The following is a 21,837-nucleotide window of genomic DNA, read 5'->3' on the forward strand; positions in this document are numbered from 1 at the left end:
AACATTACTACTACGAATACGACTTTCACAAAGCGGATCCTTTGTCTGCACCTCCCTGGGCATTTGAACTGATTCCAGAGGCCCACCCAAAACAATGATGTCGTAGCAGAGGGTGCAGGAGCGGTTTTCTAGTGAGGCTTCGGATCCGCGCACACCATCCACCGCTTCCAAGTATATTACTCGCTAATGTCCAGTCCCTAGTTAACAAAGTCAACGAAATTAGGGAAAAAGTTGCTTTCCAAAGAGATATCTGGGATTGTAACATACTCTGTTTCACGGAGACATGGCTAGCTGGGGACATGCTGTCAGTGTCTGTACAGCCAACAAACATCTCTCTGGTAAGAAGAAGGGCAGGGGTGTATGTTTCATGATTAACGACTCATGGTGTACTTGTAACAACATACAAGAACTCAAATCCTTTTGTTCACCTGACCTAGAATTACTCACAATCAAATGCCGACCGTATTATCTCCCAAGAGAAATCTCCTCGGTTATCGGCCCTGCCATGTATATCCCCCCACAAGCGGATACCAAGACGTTCATCAAGGAACTTCACTGGACTTTATGCAAACAAAGCTACCGTAACTATATCAGCATATCAATTGCAGTACACGAGCGAATAACACACTCAACCACTGCTACTCTAACTTCCACGATGCAAGGCCCTCCCCCGCCCACCTTTTGGCAAATCTGACCATGACTCCATCTTGTTGCTCCCCTCCTATAGGCAGAAACTTAAACAGGAAGCGCCCGTGCTTAAGTCTATCCAACGCTGGTCTATCCAAACGGATTCCAGGCTTCAAGATTGCTTCGATCACGTGGACTGGGATATGTTCTGGGTAGCCTCAGACAATAACATTGACGTATACATTGACTCGGTGAGCGAGTTTATTAGCAAGTGTATAGGAGATGTTGTACCCACTGTGACTATTAACGCCTTCCCTAACCAGAAACTGTGGATTGATGGCAGCATTTGCGCAAAACTGAAAGCACGTACCACCTCATTTAATCATGGCAAGGCGACTGGAAACATGACCGAATACAAACAGTGTAGTTATTCCCACCGTAAGGCAATCAAACAAGCAAAGTGTCATTATAGAGACAAAGTGGAGTCACAATTCAACGGCTCAAACACGAGACATATGTGGCAGGGTCTACAGACAATCACGGATTACAAAAAGAAAACCAGCCCCGTTGCGGACATCGACGTCTTTCTCCCAGACAAATTAAACAACTTCTTTGCGTGTTTTGAGGACAATACAGTGCCACCAACACGGCCCGCTACCACAGTGGGCTCTCCTTCTCCGTGGCCAATGTGAGTGAAACATTTAAACGTGTTAACCCTCGCAAGGCTGCTGGCCCAGACGGCATCACTAGCCACGTCCTCAGAGCATGCGCATACCAGCTGGCATGTGGCTTGACACCGAAAAGCCTCACTAACTTTACAGGTGCACAATCTGCCTGGTACGGCAACTGCACCGCCCACAACCGCAGGACTCTCCAGAGGGTAGTGAGATCTGCACAACGCATTACCGGGGGCAAACTACCTGCCCTGCAGGACACCTACAACACCCAATGTCACAGGAAGGCAAAAAAGATCATCAAGGTCAATAACCACCCGAGCCACTGCCTGTTCACCCCGCTTCCAGCCAGAAGGTGAGGTCAGTACAGGTGCATTAGAGCTGGGACCGAGAGATTGAAAAACAGCTTCTATCTCAAGGCCATCAGATTGTTTAACGGCCATCACTAGCACAGAGAGGAGGCTGCCTACCTGCATACTTGATATCATTGGCCACTTCAATAAATGGAACACTAGTCACTTTAATAATGTTTACATATCTCGCATTACTCATCTCATATGTATATACTGTATAATGTATCCTTCACTATCTATTCTTTACTATCTATTGCATCTTAGCCGCTCTGTCACTGCTCATCCATATATTTTATACGTATATATTCTCATTCCATTCCTTTACTAGATTGTGTGTATTAGGTTTTGTTGTGGAATTGTTATATATTACCTGTTAGATACTGCTGCACGGTCGGATCTAGAAGCATAAGCATTTCGCTACACTCGCAATAACATCTGCTAACCATGTGTATGTGACCAATAAAATGGGATTTGATGATTTGATGTGAAGGCGCACTACACTGCTACTCGTAATCACTGAAGACAGGCAGTGGAGCTGTGGTCCCTCAGCACCACCACAGAGAAGGAGAGTGTGTATGAATCAATCTCTCCCTCCCTCTCTCTCTCCCTCCCTCCCTCCCTCCCTGTCTCTTTCTCCAGGGACTGTTCTTCCCTACAGCCCTGTTTATGCCTCTGCAGTGAATACATCCACCTTACCATGCAGGGATTTCTTTGTTCTACTTGTCTCTCTCTCCCAGTCTCTCTCTCTCGCGCGCGCGTGTATGTATGTGTTTGTACGTACACACAAAAAAGACTTGAGTGATTAAGCCAACGGGTATCAACCAATCATGATAGGGAAGTTAACAGGCTGTAAGTACAGTATTACTCTAAACATCTACCAGGTTAAAACGGGCTTGGGGCGGAAAGGAGTGTAGTGTTAGAGGCATCCTGCATCTCCGGCGCCCTGCCTGACGCATCTCCGGCGCCCTGCCTGACGCATCTCCGGCGCCCTGCCTGACGCATCTCCGGCGCCCTGCCTGACGCATCTCCGGCGCCCTGCCTGACGCATCTCCGGCGCCCTGCCTGACGCATCTCCGGCGCCCTGCCTGACGCATCTCCGGCGCCCTGCCTGACGCATCTCCAGCACTGCCTAATGCATCACTGCCTAATGCATCACTGCCTAATGCATCACTGCCTAATGCATTACCTAATGCATCACTGCCTAATGCATCACCTAATGCATCACCTAATGCATCACTGCCTAATGCATCACTGCCTAATGCATCACTGCCTAATGCATCACCTAATGCATCACTGCCTAATGCATCACTGCCTAATGCATCACTGCCTAATGCATCACTGCCTAATGCATCACTGCCTAATGCATCACTGCCTAATGCATCACTGCCTAATGCATCTCCGGTACTGTCTATGTGTTTATGTATGCTTGTGTGTTTGTCTGCCGGAGGCTTGGCATAGGCAAATGAGCTCAGAACAATGCCACTATAAACACTACGATACTGGGGGACAGTAACACATCTTTGGGGAGAGGGTAGAATTTGTAAAAATGTTTCTGCGATCTGAATGCCACTACATTGTGTGTGTGTGTGTGTCCACGTGTGTATACCCACCCGTAGAGTGTGTCAATTCCCCTATATCTAAAATGCCTCTCTGTGACAGTCACGACATTCACCAAATCCAACACAACACAAATCATTCAACACATGAATAAGCCCCTGCCATCAAAATAGCCCTCTCCCTTTGCATTAAATCAGAATCTGTGTGAGCCACAAAGACAGACCCGCGATAATGATGTTGTGTTGTGGCCCAGCATCACCCCTCCCAGGGCTCACTATCTGGCAATGGCCCCCACTTTTAATCTGGGTCTATCAGCCAAACCAGCGGAGGCACGCTATCTGGCAGGATGTCCCCCGCTCCCTGTGTAATCTGCTCTATCAGCATTCTGTCTGTCTGCAGGCCCCATGCCGGCCCAGATAAAAAAAACTCACAATTACACCGGTACTATGGCTACCCAAAATAGGAAGGGGAAGCAGAGAGGGAGGAAGGGGAAGAAAGAGGGGGAGGAAGGAGAAGAAAGAGGGGGAGGAAGGAGGAGAAAGAGGGGGAGGAAGGAGGAGAAAGAGGGAGGAAGGAGGAGAAAGAGGGAGGAAGGGGAAGAAAGAGAGGGAGGAAGGGGAAGAAAGAGAGGGAGGAAGGAAGGAAAAAGAGGGAGGAAGGAAGGAAAAGGAGGGAGGAAGGAGGAGAAAGAGAGAGAGGAAGGAGGAGAAAGAGAGAGAGGAAGGAGGAGAAAGAGGGAGGAAGGAGGAGAAAGATAGGGAGGAAGGGGAAGAAAGATAGGGAGGAAGGAGAAGAAAGAGAGGGAGGAAGGAGAAGAAAGAGAGGGAGGAAGGAGGAGAAAGGGGGAGGAAGGGGAAGAAAGAGAGGGAGGAAGGAAGGGGAAGAAAGAGAGGGAGGAAGGAAGGAAAAAGAGGGAGGAAGGAGGAGAAAGAGGGAGGAAGGAGGAGAAAGATAGGGAGGAAGGGGAAGAAAGATAGGGAGGAAGGAGAAGAAAGAGAGGGAGGAAGGAGAAGAAAGATAGGGAGGAAGGAGAAGAAAGAGAGGGAGGAAGGAGAAGAAAGAGAGGGAGGAAGGAGGAGAAAGGGGGAGGAAGGGGAAGAAAGAGAGGGAGGAAGGAGGAGAAAGAGAGGGAGGAAGGAGGAGAAAGGGGGAGGAAGGGGAAGAAAGAGAGGGAGGAAGGAGGAGAAAGAGAGGGAGGAAGGAGGAGAAAGGGGGAGGAAGGGGAAGAAAGAGAGGGAGGAAGGAGGAGAAAGAGAGGGAGGAAGGAGGAGGGGATATTGCAGAGGATTCGGGCGGCAGAATAGAGGCTATTATCGTTGGCCATTTTCATTCATATGAACCTCTGTGTGTGCGTGTGTGTGTGTCTGTGTGAGTGTGAGCGACGCGTGTTCAGTGAGAAAACACACACCTGAGACAGGATTCTGCTGTACGTGAAGAGAGTGGGAGAGAGTGGAGAGAAGACACATGCCACAGATACATTTCCATCTAAAGTGCATGATTATAGACTGTGTGGGCTCATTATGTGTGTGCTTGCATGTATCTGTGTTTGCATGTGTGTGTACACTGAGAACCAGGGGAGAGTGACAGAGTGATTGAACATGTCAGCCTGTGGGTGGATGGACGGGTGCCAGGGAAGTTAGTTAACGAGAGAGGCACATGAAGTTGAGTCCCCCTCCCCCACCCAAAACACACGTATCCAAAATCATTCTCAAATGTGTCGGTGTCAAACCAGATTCCCAGTAAGTGATTTGGACAGACTAGCTCCTGAATAATCAAACAGCTCAGTCCTCCAGTAACTGAATCTCTTAATGTAGCTGTGTGCAAGGCGATTCTACTCCTGCACTTTCTGGATGAGTGTGTGCTTCTCCGTCTTCGTTTACGTCAAGTATTATGACACTTGCTGTAAGCCAGGCAGCCTGTGGTGGGGCTCCACACATATTGGGACAGGCAGACCTGCCGCCACGGTTTGGCAGAGGAGACGACGAGAGCTCAACACAGCCTTACAGAGCACACAGTCAGGGGAAACGACACACACACACACACACACACACACACACACACACACACACACACACACACACACACACACACACACACACACACACACACACACACACACACACACACACACACAGAAAACGGACACAAAATACGTTTAGAGGGGATGAGTTCACGGGGAGTGCAGAGTGAAGTTTGAGAGAATAAAGTGCTGATTGTAGGAGAAAGACAGCCACAACACGATGGATACGCTTACTGTATATTACGAACACACTCTGCACAAGCGCACACGGGAATGCTCAGAGGAGACCTCGATGTGCCGGGGGGTGGGGGGGGAGTCTGGAGGCTAAGTGGGGAGGTGTGTGTTCCACACAGATGTGTTCCATCTGTGCTGTATTAGACCTTGGTGGGTGTGGAGCTAAGTGATGAGAGGCAGCTGTCTGTTAGGCCTGTCACTGTCGTGTCTGACAGGCCAGCAGGAGGGTGACACAGACAGTTGAGCTCGTCAACAAACCACCGGAGACACACACACACACACACACACACACACACACACACACACACACACACACACACACACACACACACACACACACACACACACACACACACACACACACACACACACACACACACACACACACACACACACACACACACACACACACAGACACCCATTGACAGCTAGCTGCACAATGAAGATCTCAACAGTTGTGAGGAGGAGAAAATGAAAGAGAGGAGAGAGGAGGAGGGATTGAGAGGAACAATTCTTCACATTTCCTCTCCTTTTATGCAGATGAAAGACATGTTTTCACCTCTCGCGCTCGGAGACACTTCCCTGTGGAGACCTCTGTTCAAAATGAGCTCAGTGATTAACCAAGGGTGGCTGTGTCTTCGCGTGCTTGTCACAGTCTGTGTGTGTGTTTGTCTTCTATGTGTGTGTTGGTTTTGCGATGGCGTGTACGTGACCGTATGTTGTCTAAACACCAAAACATCAATTCAAAGTACTATACCGGCGAATGATCAAATATGTGCCCATAAGAGCCCAATGATAAGCCAGCCAGGCTAACCAATTAAAATTCTCATCACTGACTGACAAAGCGTCTTATGTGGCAGGGCATCAGCCATGAAAAGCCACTTGATGACTCAATTCATTTGGCGGTCGCTGAAGCCTCACCTAGCCCATAACTTCTCATTAGGGGATCCAAAAGACTTGGCTGGCACACACAGACAGGCAGACAGACACTTATCAAAGGGAGAGAGAGGAGTTACAAAGACATTGCAATTTTTTGAGAAATTCTGTGACCAGGAAATGAGTAAGGAGTTCTCTGCCTGTAGGGTGAGGAGGTGAAGTCATTCACGAGAAAGTAACACAAAACCGCTGTCTTTCTCCCACGCGAAGAGGTGCAGATGCGCCGCGCCCACACGCACTCCAACATTAATTGACACATCCCACTAGAATACAACTGCAGCCCAAACTTAAATGTAAATGCGATTACGGTTCCACGTGCTACCTCTCCTTCCCTCTGATATCCCCGTCTTCCGCCATCTTCGTTTCTCTCCTTTCCTACCCCGTTGTCATTCAACAGTTCCCTGTTCTGTACTTCGTCATGTAGTTGTAGGCTTTGCGTCGACTCCAGGAAGAGTAGCTGCTGCACGTGCTGTAGCTAATGGGGATCCTAATAAACTCAAGTAAACCCCCTGTTCTCCCCATATCCTTTCCACCTCCTGGCTAACCTCCTGTCCCCCTCTCTCCTCCTGTGATCTAGCCCCCACCCCCCCCTCCACCCCCTCCCTCAGTAGGATACCCAGAGAGCTGCAGTGAGCGCCCTTGCCTCTCCACAGGGACCAGGGCATCTAAAGCAGTCCAAATAAATCCTCTGAAGATATTGAAAATGTCACCCCCCCCTCCTCTTCCTCTCCCCCTCATCTAAAGGGCTTTAAACATGCCACTGAGGGGCTCAACAACTGGAGAGGCCACCGCTCTGGGGCCGGGGGGGATTGGGGCTTATGTGGCTTTTCGGTTCCAGCAAAACGAGTCTGCGAGTGTACAGCGCTGCATACAGAGCCCTCAGCGCACTCGCTCTCCGTGCACTGTAGGCTACGATACCTCGTATTCGGGAGGGAAACAACGGATCTGACGTGTTTGTGTTTATGAGTCGGTTATTAGAGTGAACAAAATGCTGCGTATGGCAGTTTTTTCCCCAGACTAACGGGCTAAAATACATTCGTTCAAATGGGCAGGATATTGTATACATAGCCTACAGAAATGTGATCAGTCAAGAGTTCATGCGGATATATTCGGATCTGGTTAAAGGCTGACAAATTGGTCGTTTCAATGAAAATACTCTTTGTAACAGGACTATAGGTATGGAACCACTGTGATTTTAGATACACCGAGTAGCAATAGCCTATCATTAAAAGGGACTGCAGTCAATCTATTACTGGGCTCTCACCATCAAGTCACATGCACAATGATCAGCTTTCGTAGGAGTTTCCATCGGCCATTTATTCATTGACGTCACCGGGGAACAGACACATCAGGGGCCAACATCAACACAGGCTTTATGATTGAACAGTATATTTCAGCTGAAAGATAAGCCCTAGTGGGACGTGATTCGTTTAACTGGGGAGGTCAGGTGATGTAATCGTGTGAACGAGCACAAAACACCACATCTGTCATTTTAGTCTGGTACAAATCTGCCACGTCACTCATTTTTACATGGAGGTAGATGAACAATCCCAGCCAGAATAACCTATTGTTTTTTGGCAAATTCCAAGATCCTCCGATAATAGCCGACTCATCCCGTGCGCGACGACATCCCGGTGTGTTCCCGAGACGTTACAGAGTTTTACAGGCGCTGCTCGCAGTTTGAGGAAGAAAACTAACTGATTCGATCAATGGATGCTTAAAACAAAAGTTCCGCGCACATATTTCGTATGAACGGCCAACATTTAAAACTTTTCGGGAAATGGCAAGTTCACGTTCTCATCCATAACTGCATGTCAAGTGCAGGACATCTACCGGGATCACATTTCCTAAATGTTAATATTATGGAGAGACGTAAATGTTTGGCAGCCGAGCACGAGGTTTCAGTGTAGCCTTTCGTCGTCTCGTCATGTTGAAATATCTTCACGCCTGAAGTAAAAACCTCCAGTTTGAAAAAACTAATACCGCTCAAATAGTCATCTGAAATAAGTCACACGCTGGGCTAACAATTACAGTGCATTCTGAAAGTATTCCGACCCCTTGACCTTTTCCACATTTTGTTACGTTACAGCGTTATTCTAAAAATGATAAAATGATTGTTTCTCCTGGTCATTCGACACACAATACCCCATAATGACAAAGCGAAAACGGGTTTTTAGAAATGTTTGCCTAAAAAACAAAATTACAGAAATACCTTATTTACATAAGTTTTCAGACCCTTTGCTAAGAGATTAAAAATTGAGCTCAGGTGCACCCAGTTTCCATTGATCATCCTTGAGAAGTTTCTACAGTTTTATTGGAGTCCACCTGTGGTAAATTCCTTTGATTGGACATGATGTGGAAAGGCACACACCTGTCTATATAAGGTCCCACAGTTGACAGTGCATGTCAGAGCAAAAACCAAGCCATGAGGTTGAAGGAATTGTCCGTAGAGCTCCGAGACATGATTGTGTCGAGGCACAGATTTGGGGAAGGGTGCCAGAAAACATTCTACAGCATTGAAGGTCCTGAGGAACACAGTAACCTCCATCATTCTTAAATGGAAGAAGTTTTGAACCACCAAGACTCTTCCTAGAGCTGTCCGCCCGGCCAAACTGAGCAATCGGGGGAGAATGGCCTTGGTCAGGGAGGTGACCAGGAACCCGATGGTCACTGACAGAGCTCCAGAGTTCCTCTGTGGCAATGGGAGAAACTTCCAGAAGGATAACCATCTCTGCAGCACTCCACCAATCACGTATGTTTGGTAGAGTGGCCAGACAAAAGCCACTCCTCAGTAAAATGCACGACAGCCCACTTGTAGTTTGCCAAAAGGCACCTAAAGGTCTCTGACCATGAGAAACAAGATTGTCTGGTCTGATGAAACCAAGATTGAACTCTTTGGCCTGAATGCCAAGCATCACGTCTGGTGGAAACCTGACACCATCCCTACGGTGAAGCATGGTGGTGGCAGAATCATGCTGTGTTGAGATGTTTTTCAGCGGCGGGGATTGGGAGAGTAGTCATGATCAAGGAAAAGATGAACAGAGCAAAGTATAGAGAGATCCTTGATGAAAACCTGCTCCAGAGCTCTCAGGACCCCAAACTGGGGTGATGGTTCACCTTCCAACAGGCCAACGACCCTAAGCACACAGCCAAGACAACCCTGGAGTGGCTTTGGGACAAGTCTCTGAATGTCCTTGAGTGGCTCAGCCAGAGCCCGGACTTGAACATGATCGAACATCCCTGGAGAGACCTGAAAATAGCTGTGCAGCGATGCTCCCCATCCAACCTGACAAAGCTTGAGAGAATCTGCAGAGAAGAATGGAAAAACTCCCCAAATACAGGTGTGCCAAGCTTGTAGCGTCATACCCAAGAAGACTCGAGGCTGTAATCGCTGCCAAAGGTGCTTCAACAAAGTACTGAGTAAAGGGTCTGAATACTCATGTAAATGTAATATTTCGAGGTATTTTTTAAATAAAAAATTGTTTTTGCTTTGTCATTACGGGGTATTGTGCATAGATGGATTAAATAGTTATTTTTCTCATTCATTTTAGAATAAGGCTGTAACCTACAGTAACAAAACGTGGAAGAAGTCAAAGGGTCTGAATTCTTTCCGAATGCACTGTACCAACGTCTCTAATAACCCTTTCTAATCCGGTCCAAATAGGGATATGGACTTCTAGTCAAGACATTTCATAACCGGATCACCAGATCTTGTTAATCTGAATAATAGTCATGAAAATACCGTTGGGTGTTGCGCAACAGCTTATCCTACACAACACACACAATCTCACACACAATCTACAAGCACAATTCCAATGTGACATGATAGACCAGACCACACAGACACAGACACAGACACATCACATGCAGTGGGGAGAACAAGTATTTGATCCACTGCCGGTTTTGCAGGTTTTCCTACTTACAAAGCATGTAGAGGTCTGTAATTTTTTATCATAGGTACACTTCAACTGTAAGAGACGGAATCTAAAAAATCCAGAAAATCACATTGTATGATTTTTAAGTAATTCATTTGCATTTTATTGCATGACATAAGTATTTGATCACCTACCAACCAGTAAGAATTCCGTCTCTCACAGACCTGTTAGTTCTTCTTTAAGAAGCCCTCCTGTTCTCCACTCATTACCTGTATTAACTGCACCTGTTTGAACTCGTTACCTGTATAAAAGACACCTGTCCACACACTCAAACAGACTCCAACCTCTCCACAATGGCCAAGATCAGAGGGCTGTGTAAGGACATCAGGGATAAAATTGTAGACCTGCACAAGGCTGGGATGGGCTACAGGACAATAGGCAAGCAGCTTGGTGAGAAGGCAACAACTGTTGGCGCAATTATTAGAAAATGGAAAAGTTAAAGATGACGGTCAATCACCCTCGCTCTGGGGCTCCATGCAAGATCTCACCTCGCGGGGCATCAATGATCACGAGGAAGGTGAGGGATCAGCCCAGAACTACACGGCAGGACCTGGTCAATGACCTGAAGAGAGCTGGGACCACAGTCTCAAAGAAAACCATTAGTAACACACTACGCCATCATGGATTAAAATCATGCAGCACGTGCAAGGTCCCCATGCTCAAGCCAGCGCATGTCCAGGCCCGTCTGAAGTTTGCCAATGACCATCTGGATGATCCAGAGGAGGAATGGGAGAAAGTCATGTCGTCTGATGAGACAAAAATAGAGCTTTTTGGTCTAAACTCCACTTGCCGTGTTTGGAGGAAGAAGAAGGATGAGTACAACCCCAAGAACACCATCCCAACCGTGAAGCATGGAGGTGAAAACATCGTTCTTTGGGGATGATTTTCTGCAAATGGGACAGGACGACTGCACCGTATTGAGGGGAGGATGGATGGGGCCATGTATCGCAAGATCTTGGCCAACAACCTCCTTCCCTCAGTAAGAGCATTGAAGATGGGTCGTGGCTGGGTCTTCCAGCATGACAACGACCCGAAACACACATCCAGGGCAACTAAGGAGTGTCTCCATAAGAAGCATCTCAAGGTCCTGGAGTGGCCTAGCCAGTCTCCAGACCTGAACCCAATAGAAAATCTTTGGAGGGAGCTGAAAGTCCGTATTGCCCAGCGACAGCCCCGAAACCTGAAGGATCTGGAGAAGGTCTGTATGGAGGAGTGGGCTAAAATCCCTGCTGCAGTGTGTGCAAACCTGGTCAAGAACTACAGGAAACGTATGATCTCTGTAATTGCAAACAAAGGTTTCTGTACCAAATATTAAGTTCTGCTTTTCTGATGTATCAAATTCTTATGTCATGCAATAAAATGCAAATTAATTACTTAAAAATCATACAATGTGATTTTCTGGATTTTTGTTTTAGATTCCGTCTCTCACAGTTGAAGTGTACCTATGGAAAAAATGACAGACCTCTACATGCTTTGTAAGTAGGAAAACCTGCAAAATCGGCAGTGTATCAAATACTTGTTCTCCCCACTGTATACAGTAAGTCTAGTACACACGTATCTAATCCACAGCTGGATGATGGTCCCATGAGCCCCTTTGAGCAGGGTTGATCCCCATTTACCCAACCCCTCTCCTCCCTTCTATCCATCCATCCATCCATCCATCCATCCATCCATCCATCCATCCATCCATCCAATCCTCTATGGCCCCAACCCTCCACCCCAACCCCTCTCCTCCCTTCTATCCATCCAATCCTCTATGGCCCCAACCCTCCACCCCAACCCCTCTCCTACCCTCCTCCCCTCCATCCATCCATCCATCCATCCATCCATCCATCCATCCATCCATCCATCCATCCATCATCCATCCATCCATCCATCCAATCAATCCTCTATGCCCCCAACCCCCAACCCTCCACCCCAACCCCTCTCCTCCCTTCTATCCATCCATCCAATCCTCTATGCCCCCAACCCTCCACCCCAACCCCCCCTTGAGGGTCTGTTGATTACCGATAACACCCCCCCCCTCACTCTCTCCATTCAGGGGAAATCTTTTCGGTCAGGGTGTGTGTGTGTGTACGCCCGCCCGCCTTCCTTTGGGGCTTTTCAGGGGACAGACCATCTTCCACCTATCCCCAGTTCTTAGCTAGTCCATAGACTCTACTTTCACTGACACACACACACACACGCAGTCTCACTAGGAGCTGTATCCTGCAGGCTAAATAACCCCTCTTTTAGATTAGAGGAGTGGCAGAGGCCAAAACGTGGCGCCCCCACCTCCAGCTAACAGGCTTAGCCAGCACAAACAGCCCCAATACGCTACAGTTGCACGTGAGAGAGCGAGACAGAGACAGAGACAGAGAGAGAGAGAGAGAGAGAGAGACAGAGAGAGACAGAGAGAGAGACAGAGAGAGAGAGAGACACAGAGAGAGACAGAGACACAGAGAGAGACAGAGAGACAGAGAGAGACAGAGACAGAGAGAGAAAGACAGCGAGTGAAAAAACAAGTCAAGGCCTGTGCTCAAAGTCACTAATGCAGTATTCATAAAGGTCAGTGGGCTTTTTATGGGGTATTGTTTCAGGATGCACCAAGGGCGTTCGCACCGCTTAACCTTCCAGGGGAGCGGAGTGTACCGGGGGTTTGGTCATGCTTTGTTGGGGATCTGAGGCTGGGTGTGCCAACGGTGTGTGTATAATGCACGTGCCAAACAGAACCCGACCGCCATTTTGCAAATATTCACATATTCACTCACGCAAGTAGACACTGTACACGTGTGTAAACAGTAATATCATCCCTCTACCTGCTCGTAACATCCTTAGTAGCCACACACACACACACATTTACATGATGCTTGATCATATAAACAACACGCCTCTCTCAAGAATGGCCCCCACACACACACACAGTCACATGTCAATAGAAAATCTCTCCAATTTGTTAAGCCTCGTCTCTCTGTCTCAGTCTCGGGAATATGCCACTCTCCAACCCATTCAATCCCCGCGACAACAAACAGAAGGACACGGCTTCTAACAGCCCATAACAGCCATGCATCAACTAAGTCGTGACAGCCATTGAGAGAGGGAGAGAGAGGAAACGCCACAGTCTACACATGGCTTGCCGATAATGTTCGTCTCTGACCTTGAAGGGAGTGCAGCAGTTTGCAGGCGAAGGATTTATAGTTCATTGGCTGGGTGGGGACTAGTGGAAGCAGCTTTATACAGAGTGGATTAGCCTAAAATATGCACAGGGCATAAACTGGCAGTCTCTCCTTCTTAATGTATAAAGGCCCCGGGCAGGCAGCACTCAGAGAAGCACACAATGAGAAAGTCCCCCGTTCCACTCTCTGGACCAGGGAGATTTATGTCTAAATTAGTAGGGCTGGTTAGAGAGGGAGAGAGAGAGGGGGGGGGCGTATATGACACAGGAAAAAGAACGAAGAGGGAAAGCGACAGAGAGAAAGAGAGAGGGGGAAAAAAGAAAGAGAGACAACAGCACAGATAATGGGAGTAAAGGAAATGAAGCGATAAGGAGGTAGAAAGCAGGAAGAGAAAGAGGAAAAGGACATGCTGTAGTTGGAGGTGTGTGGCACCTACGTCTTCAATACTCACGTTAGGTGAGAGGTTCAGGTGTTCCTCCTGAACACTGCCCGGAACTGACGACTCAACCTTTAGCTCAAAACTCAGATCTAAGAATGCAAAAGGTGGCCCCTGAGACCTTCAGGCCTCCATTCGCTCAGCATTTGTGCACTTGTCAGTGTGTATCCCTCTCCGTGCGGCATTACGAGCGCATGCTTAACCCTTCGTGTGTGTGTTAAGTGTTTGTGTGTGCACTTGCCAACCGGTTCCTTTGTGCTCGTGTCTACCTCTCGGATTGTATGTAGAGTTATGAGGGTGACTGAGTGAATGTTCATAAGAATGCAGGTATAGGCCATTCCGTGACCCTTGGATTAAGCCTCAGCCACACTCTTGCATACACACACACACACACACACACACACACACACACACACACACAAGCTTACGCTCACAGGCACACACCCCGCCAAAACGTACCTCCTCCTTCACCAAATCATGACTCTATTGATAAAGCCATCGTGATAACTCTCCTGTGTGTGTGTGTGTGTGTGTGTGTGTGTGTGTGTGTGTGTGTGTGTGTGTGTGTGTGTGTGTGTGTGTGTGTGTGTGTGTGTGTGTGTGCCTGACGTCACTTTAGCCCAACCGTGGATCCTCCAAAGTGCTGACATTCCGTTTCCAAATGTGCATTAATACAACCTCCATTCATAACGCATTGCATTTGCTGCCACTAATTAACAATTAGAGTACAACACACGCTTTCACTTCGAGGGCTCCCATTACCTCTCTTCTCTGCATATGCAAATGAAACATTACATTTGTCTTGTCTTTTTTTTTCTTCCCTTCCCCACAGCAGGTCGATGTTTGTGAAATATCAGCCGGCGAATTCAGACAAGTTGAACAAACAAGAGTCATCAAATGTGTAGATAGAGAAGTAGGAGAGAATGTATGGAGTCTGGGTCGATGGTGGGGTTGGGTCTTTCCACAGTCGAGCTAACTCCATATCATTGGGGGGGGGGGGGGGGGGGTTGCTGGGGGGGTTGTGTGTGTCTCAGTTGACAGGAACACTTTGCTGAGTGCTTTTTCTAAAGCCTCTGGCTAATGGCTTTGTGAAGGGTGCTGATGAAAATGAGATGGCTCCACCGTGATGATGAGAGTCTTTTAGCTAGTGTCGAAAGGAGAGGGGCGCTGAGCCCGATGGTGTGAGCGCGCGTGTGTGTGTGTGTAATCAGTTCAGAGTTTGTGTATCGTGTGCTTTTGGGCACTCCTTTGTTCTCATACGTTGGTTGGTGTGTTACTGATTTGAGGGTAAAGTACGAGAATCAGTGTGATGATGTGCTTGTGTGTGTGTGTGTGTGCGCCACTCCGTGTGTGTGAACACAGCTTCCACTAACCTGGCACGCTAGTTGACACGTTGACCTGTGTGTAGAACCTCTTGTTGGGCAGGAGCTCTGACACTCCGTTGAGGGCCTCGACCGTCAACGTGTAGTTGGAGTTGGCCATGAGGTTGACCACGGTCACCGTGCGCTCAGTCACCCCGCTCTGCTGGGGCATGAAGCCCACGCTGGCACCGCACGGCTCACACTGCAGCCCCACGCACCGGCGGCAGCCCACGCTGTAGGTCAGGTCCCCCCTGCCGCCCGTGTCCGTTGGCGCGCCCCACTCCAGGATCAGGGTGGACTGCTTGAGGGTGTAGACCAAGTCTTTGGGAGGAGAAGGGGGGCCTGGGAGGGAGTGATAAATAGATATATAAATGTAATTCGTAGTTAAATATACATGATTCATGTTTAGTGCCTCTATGATGTATGAAAGTGTTTGACGTACTACCTACAGTGCTATAGTAGGTGTTAATTATTTGATTTCGCCTTTACGTTCTCTTTTACAATAACGACCTGACCAAGATAACACCGGTATGCACTGATTTAGACCCGATTGCTCAGTAAATTAAATTCAACACGTCCGCCATTAAAACCAGTGCCAACCAATTACCATAGGACACTTCACCCTGTAGTCCATTCTCATAGTGTGGTCCACCACACTGTGCTAGTCACATGGTGTGATTGTGCTGGTTAGGATTCACGTATAACACTCTGATAGGATAGAGGTGAGGAAGGGGTTAGGGATGGTGCACAGAGCAGTGGGTAAAACAGAGAGGAAATAAGACTTTAACCAAAGCAAAGAAAACAGCTTGCCTGGTCGAGATGAAATATGAGTATGTTTACGACGACAGAACAAAGGAGCCGTACGTGAGAGACTGCCGCTCGCAGACCATCTTTCTTCGCTCGGGATTTCTAGACAGCCCCTGAACTACTAACCACCTCATTTTACGGTGGATTGAGAAGTAAAACCCAAGACGAGACACGAGAGGCCTTTCTATCAGTGACGGTGACGCGTAAAAGCCGCGTGTGCACACTGTGTGCGGTCGTGTGTGCGGTGCGTGAGAGAAGGGACTGTCTATTCCTTGTGTCAACAGTCTTGGCTGGAACAAATGCCCTGCTGACAAACGGCAAAGAAGAGTCACCAGAGAAAAAGGTGGTTAGTGCTCGCGGAACGAGAACCCTCTCTTACCAAATGTGAAACACGACGGGTGCATCTCAATAGTCCTGCGTGGCTTCCTCTCTTCGTCTCCTCACTACATTTTGACAAGGGCCAACCAGTCACGTAGACAGTCATGCACGCGTGAACACAGAAGGTTCACTTCTAAGGCCTAGCACTACATAGCTAAAATAATTTCGATGACGCCGTGTCGTAACTGTGCATGTTTAAACAGATGGACATAACATGAAGGTATTGGTCCATTAAATGATATCAATAATGTAGTGATGGTGTGTGTGTGTGTGTGTGGGTGGGGGGGGGGGGGGGGGGGGTAATTGACAGTGCATACTGTATCTCTGTGGTAATAATGAATGTGTATGTGTAGAGAGGGGTGGTTAACGTGCGGGGGTGACAGGGAGGGGCAGTGTGTGTGTGGGTGGGTGTCAAATCAAACGGTTTGTAAACAACCGGTGTCGACTAACAGTGAAATGCTTACTAAAGTGCCCTTCCCAACAACGCAGAGAAATAAATAGTAGATCAATAGAAAAATAATAACACAAGTAATAAATACACAATGAGTAATAATAAAATTGGCTTTATACACGGGTTACCAAGTCGATATGCAGGGGTACGAGGAAATTGAGGTAGATCTGTACAATAGGTATGGATAAAGTGACTAGGCAATGGATAGATAATAAACTGTAACATGTGATGAGCCAAAAGAGTTCGTGCAAAAAGGGTGGGTCAATGCAGATATTCCGGGTAGCTATTGGTTAACTATTTAACTAACTATTTATCAGTCTTATAGCTTGGGGGTAGAAGCTGTTCAGGGTCCTGTTGGTTCCAGACTTGTGGTGCGGTAGCAAAGAGAACAGTTTATGACTTGGGTGAGATGCCAAGCAGTTTCCATACCAAGCGGTGATGCAGCAAGTCAAGATGCTCTCAATGGTGCAGCTGCAGAACTTTTTGAGGATCTGAGGACCCATGACAAATCTTTTCAGTCTCCTGAGGGGGAAGAGGTGTTGAGCCATCTTCACGACTGTGTTGATGTGTGTGGACTAGAGGTTGACACGGGAACAATTGAAACGGGAACAGGACGAATCCCGCAAGACCCGCGGGATTTTGACAGGAATGGGAGTGACGTTCTAGAGTCAAGTTCGGGACAGAATCAACAGTCTACAGGAGCGGGCAGTACAGGAAGAGTTAAACAGTTTTTTGGGCGTAAATACGTCATGTGTGGAGCATTTTATAAAAACAACAACTGCCCAATATAGTTTACTTAATAAGAATAAATACATGGTAATTTCCTCCCTCCCGTCAGCTCACTCGGGTCTCGCTACAGTTGTTGCCAGTCACTAGGCCACCTCAGAGTCAGATGTCAACCTATATCAGTAGGCTAAGTGATGAAGCCTTCAAATGAATTGCAATGTCTTGTTACAGCCAAGGACACATCACTAACATTAACATTAGAACCAAGGAAGGAGCGACTGTTCTAGCCAAATTTGATGGAGTTGTCTTTGACAAGGAAGGAACCGAGTAATAGGGCTTGAAAAAAATTGCTGTGGTTTAATCAAATAGGCGTCCAACCGGAGAACTTTACTGTCAAGCCCAATTACATTAATTACAATTACATTAATTATATATTTATTATTTAACTAAACCCATCTGCGTATTTAACTAAACCCATCTGCGGTGAAGAGTGAAATAAAAATAGATTGACTTATGCGGTACCGCCGCTCAGGTTTTGAAAAACTTTTTTTGAATGTTTATGTTGTAAATGTCCATATGTGCTCAGCTGTAGGCTATAGATTTCTGCTGGTGCTGTGCTGAGCAGACCATCCTGCTGGGGTCTCTGGCCTCATCCTCCAGCCTTAATCCATCTACATTTAGGTCATTTAGAATACGCTCTTATCCAGAGAGACTTAGGCCTACAGTCAGTGCATTTAACAAAAATAGGTAAGACAACCATATATCACAGTCGCATATTGCATTACTGAAATGATTATCGATACACCCTAAACAAACAATAGCCAGAAATGAATTTTCACACCTTTGTCAACCTCTAGTGTGGAACATGATAGTTCCTTAGTGATGTGGACACAGAGGAACTTGAAGCTCTCGACCTGCTCCACAACAGCCCTGGCGATGTGGATGGGGGCGTGCTCAGACCTCCATTTCCTGATCAGCTCCTTTGTCCTGCTGATGTTGAGGGAGAGATTGTTGACCTGGCACCACACTGCCAGGTCCCTGACCTCCTCCCTGTAGGCTGTCTCATCGCCGACGGTGATCAGGGCTAGCACCGTTGTGTCGCCTGCAAACTTAATGATGGTGTTGGAGTCGTGCGCAGCCACGCAGTGAACAGGGAGTAGAAGAGGAAACTAAGCACGCAGCCCTCAGGAAAGCAAAAGGGAATACCTAGTCAGTTGCACCACAATGCATTCAACCAAAATGTGTCTTCCGCATTTAACCCAACCCCTCTCAGGCCCCCGTGTTTAGGGTCATCAAGGCGGTTGTGTTGTTGCCTACCCATACCACTTGGGGGCGGTCCGTCAGGAAGTCCAGGATCCAGTTGCAGAGGGAGGTGTTTAATCCCAGGGTCCTTAGTTTAGTGATGAGATTGGCGGGCACAATGGTGTTGAACGCTGAGCTGTAGTCAATAAACAGCATTCTCACATAGGTGTTCCTTTTGTCCAGGTGGGAAAGGGCAGTGTGGAGTGCAATAGAGATTGCATCATCTGTGGATCTGTTTGGGTGGTATGCGAATTGGAGAGGGTCCAGGGTGTCTGGGATGATGGTGTTGATGTGAGCCATGACCAGCCTTTCAAAGCATTTCATGGCAACAGATGCGAGTGCTACGGTGCGGTAGTCATTTAGACAGGATATCTTAGTGTTCTTGAGCACAGGGACTATGGTGGTTTACTTGAAAGATGTAGGTTTTACAGACTGGGTCAGGGAGAGGTTGAAAATGTCAGTGAAGACACTTGCCAGCTGGTCAGGGCATGCTCTGAGTACATGTACTGGTAATCAGTCTGACCGTGCATCCTTGTGAATGTTAACCGGTTTAAAGGTCTTAGTCACATCGGCTACGGAGAGCGTGATCACACACTCTCGTTCGGAACAGCTGGTGCTCTCATGCATAGTTCAGTGTTGCTAGCCTCGAAGCGCATAGAAGGTATTTAGTTCATCTGGTAGGCTTGCGTCACTGGATAGCTCGCGGCTGGGTTTCCCTTTGTAATCTGTGATAGTTGCAAGCTCTGCTACATTCAACAAGTGTCAGAGCCGGTGTAGTAGGGTTTGATCTTGGTCTTGTTCGGCGCTTTGCCTTTTTGATGGTACGTCGGAGGGCGTAGCGGGATTTCTTATAAGCTTCCAGATTGGTGTTCCGCTTTTTGAAAGCGGCAGCTATGCCTTTACGTCAGTGAGGATGTTGCCTGTTATCCATGGCTTCTGGTTGGGATATGTACGTACTGTCACTGTGGGGATGACGTCGTTGATGCACTTATTAATGTAGCCGGTGACTGATTTGGGAAACTCCTAAATGCCATTGTATGAATCCCGGAACATATTCTAGTCTGTGTTAGCGAAACAGTCCTGTAGCTTAGCATCCGCTTCATCAGACCACTTCCGTATTGAGCGCTTCACTGGTACTTCCCGTTTGAGTTTTTGCGTGTATGCAGGAATCGGGAGCATAGCGTTATGGTCAGATTTGCCAAATGGAGGGCGAGGGAGAGCATTGTATGAGTCTCTGTGTGTGGAGGAAAGGAATTCTAACTCAGGCGAGCAGAACCTAGAGAATTTCTGAATATTAGAGGCTGCGCATCAGTTGTTATTTACCCTCCCCCGACGCAGCCGTTCTGTCCAGCCGATGTTTTTCTGTACAAGCTAGAGTTATATTTAACATGTCCTTGTTCAGCCACGAGTCGGAGAAACAAAGGATATTACAGTTCTTCAGATCATGTTGATAGGAGTCTCGAACGGCGCTCATCCAGTTTAGTCTCCAGTGATGGCACGTTCGCCAACAGAACGGCGGGTAGAGGCGATTTATCCACTCTCCAACGTAGTCTCGTCAGGTATCCCCGCACGCCGGCCTCTATAGCGCCGTCTCCTCCTTCGAGTGTCGGGGATTTCGGGCCTGATCCGCGATAATCAATATGTCTTTCGCCCCCAACTCATTGAAGTAGAAGTCCTCGTCCAAATCAACATTCGTGATAGCTGTTGATGCCTAGAAGCTAGTTTAGGTCTTAGGAAACAACGGCAGAAACATTATGTACCCCTAACATTATGTACCCCAATCAGCGCCCTCAAAAAAAACACAAAATAACCCAATTGGTCAGAAGCCCGTAAAAGGGCCACTTCTCCTTCCGGCGCCATCCTGATAATGAGTGCGTGTGTCAATGTGTGTGTGTCTCTCTCGGTGAGGTTTACGTAACATGGAGAAAGGGGCGTGCGGCCAGAAGCGAGGCACAGCTGTGGTGTGTGACGTGTCCATCAGCACGCAGAGAGCAGCACACCGTCACTTATTCAATAACACACATGTGCACGCATGAGAACGCACATACGTGTACACACAGCCGGGCCTGTATATTCCTTAATTTCCATACACTCTCTCCCTCTCAACTCTTAAGTTCCACCCCTTCTCTCCTTACATCTGTCTCTCCTTCAGTCCCCCTCTCCCTCTCTCCATCCGTCGGTCTGTCTCCCTCCCAGCACACAATAGCTTGGTGGTATCAGGAGATGATCACAATTACTGAATCAATATTGTAATTAATGTGGTAATTACAGAGCTATACATGTTATCACAGGCTGCCCCTTGTAGATATAAAAGCACCGGGAATCAATATCGTGATTAAACCTTCTAATTACAGCGCTATAAAAGCTAGAGCTGATCCGGGCGCCCGAGAATGAACACAGTCCATTGCTGACCTCTGTGTTTTATTGTCTGGTATACTGTGGTGCTATAGAGAACATTCTAGGTGGATTAAATCAGGTGGCGTGTGTGTATTTAACCATCAACACTACAGAGGCTTAGTTCTTCGATCAATATGGCCCCCGGCGGGCCGGTATGGAATTGGACTTGAATGCGCGTCTTCGTTGGAGGTTTTGGCATTTAGTGTGGTGGGGGGGGATGTGTGTGTGTGTGTGTGTGTGTGTGTGTGTGTGTGTGTGTGTGTGTGTGTGTGTGTGTGTGTGTGTGTGTGTGTGTGTGTGTGTGTGTGTGTGTGTGTGTGTGTGTGTGTGAAGGATGGAGGTGTTGCGGTTACTAAAGTGATGGACGGGAGACGAGGGAAGATGCAGGTTTAGTAGAGGATTGATGGGTGAAGGATGAAAGGAATAGGGGAACGGTAGAGGGCGTAGGGTTAATAAGGACGGGTGAAGGACAGCGGGATTGGGTTCCC

The 21,837-nt window shown here is 47.7% G+C and overlaps 1 protein-coding gene across 2 annotated transcripts in view; it reads right to left on the minus strand.

Annotated features, from left to right (window-relative positions):
- The window catches only part of LOC129831335 (ephrin type-A receptor 7-like), a 167,685-nt gene that overhangs the window by 38,760 nt on the left and 107,088 nt on the right, over positions 1-21,837 (minus strand). For both annotated transcript variants that reach the window (XM_055894657.1, XM_055894658.1), the window contains exon 5: positions 15,301-15,630. In XM_055894657.1, coding sequence (XP_055750632.1) covers positions 15,301-15,630 — 330 coding nt within the window. The remainder of the gene's footprint in view (positions 1-15,300; positions 15,631-21,837) is intronic.

This window comes from Salvelinus fontinalis, chromosome 32 (genome assembly GCF_029448725.1).
Source record: "Salvelinus fontinalis isolate EN_2023a chromosome 32, ASM2944872v1, whole genome shotgun sequence".
NCBI classification, from domain to species: Eukaryota; Metazoa; Chordata; class Actinopteri; order Salmoniformes; family Salmonidae; genus Salvelinus; species Salvelinus fontinalis.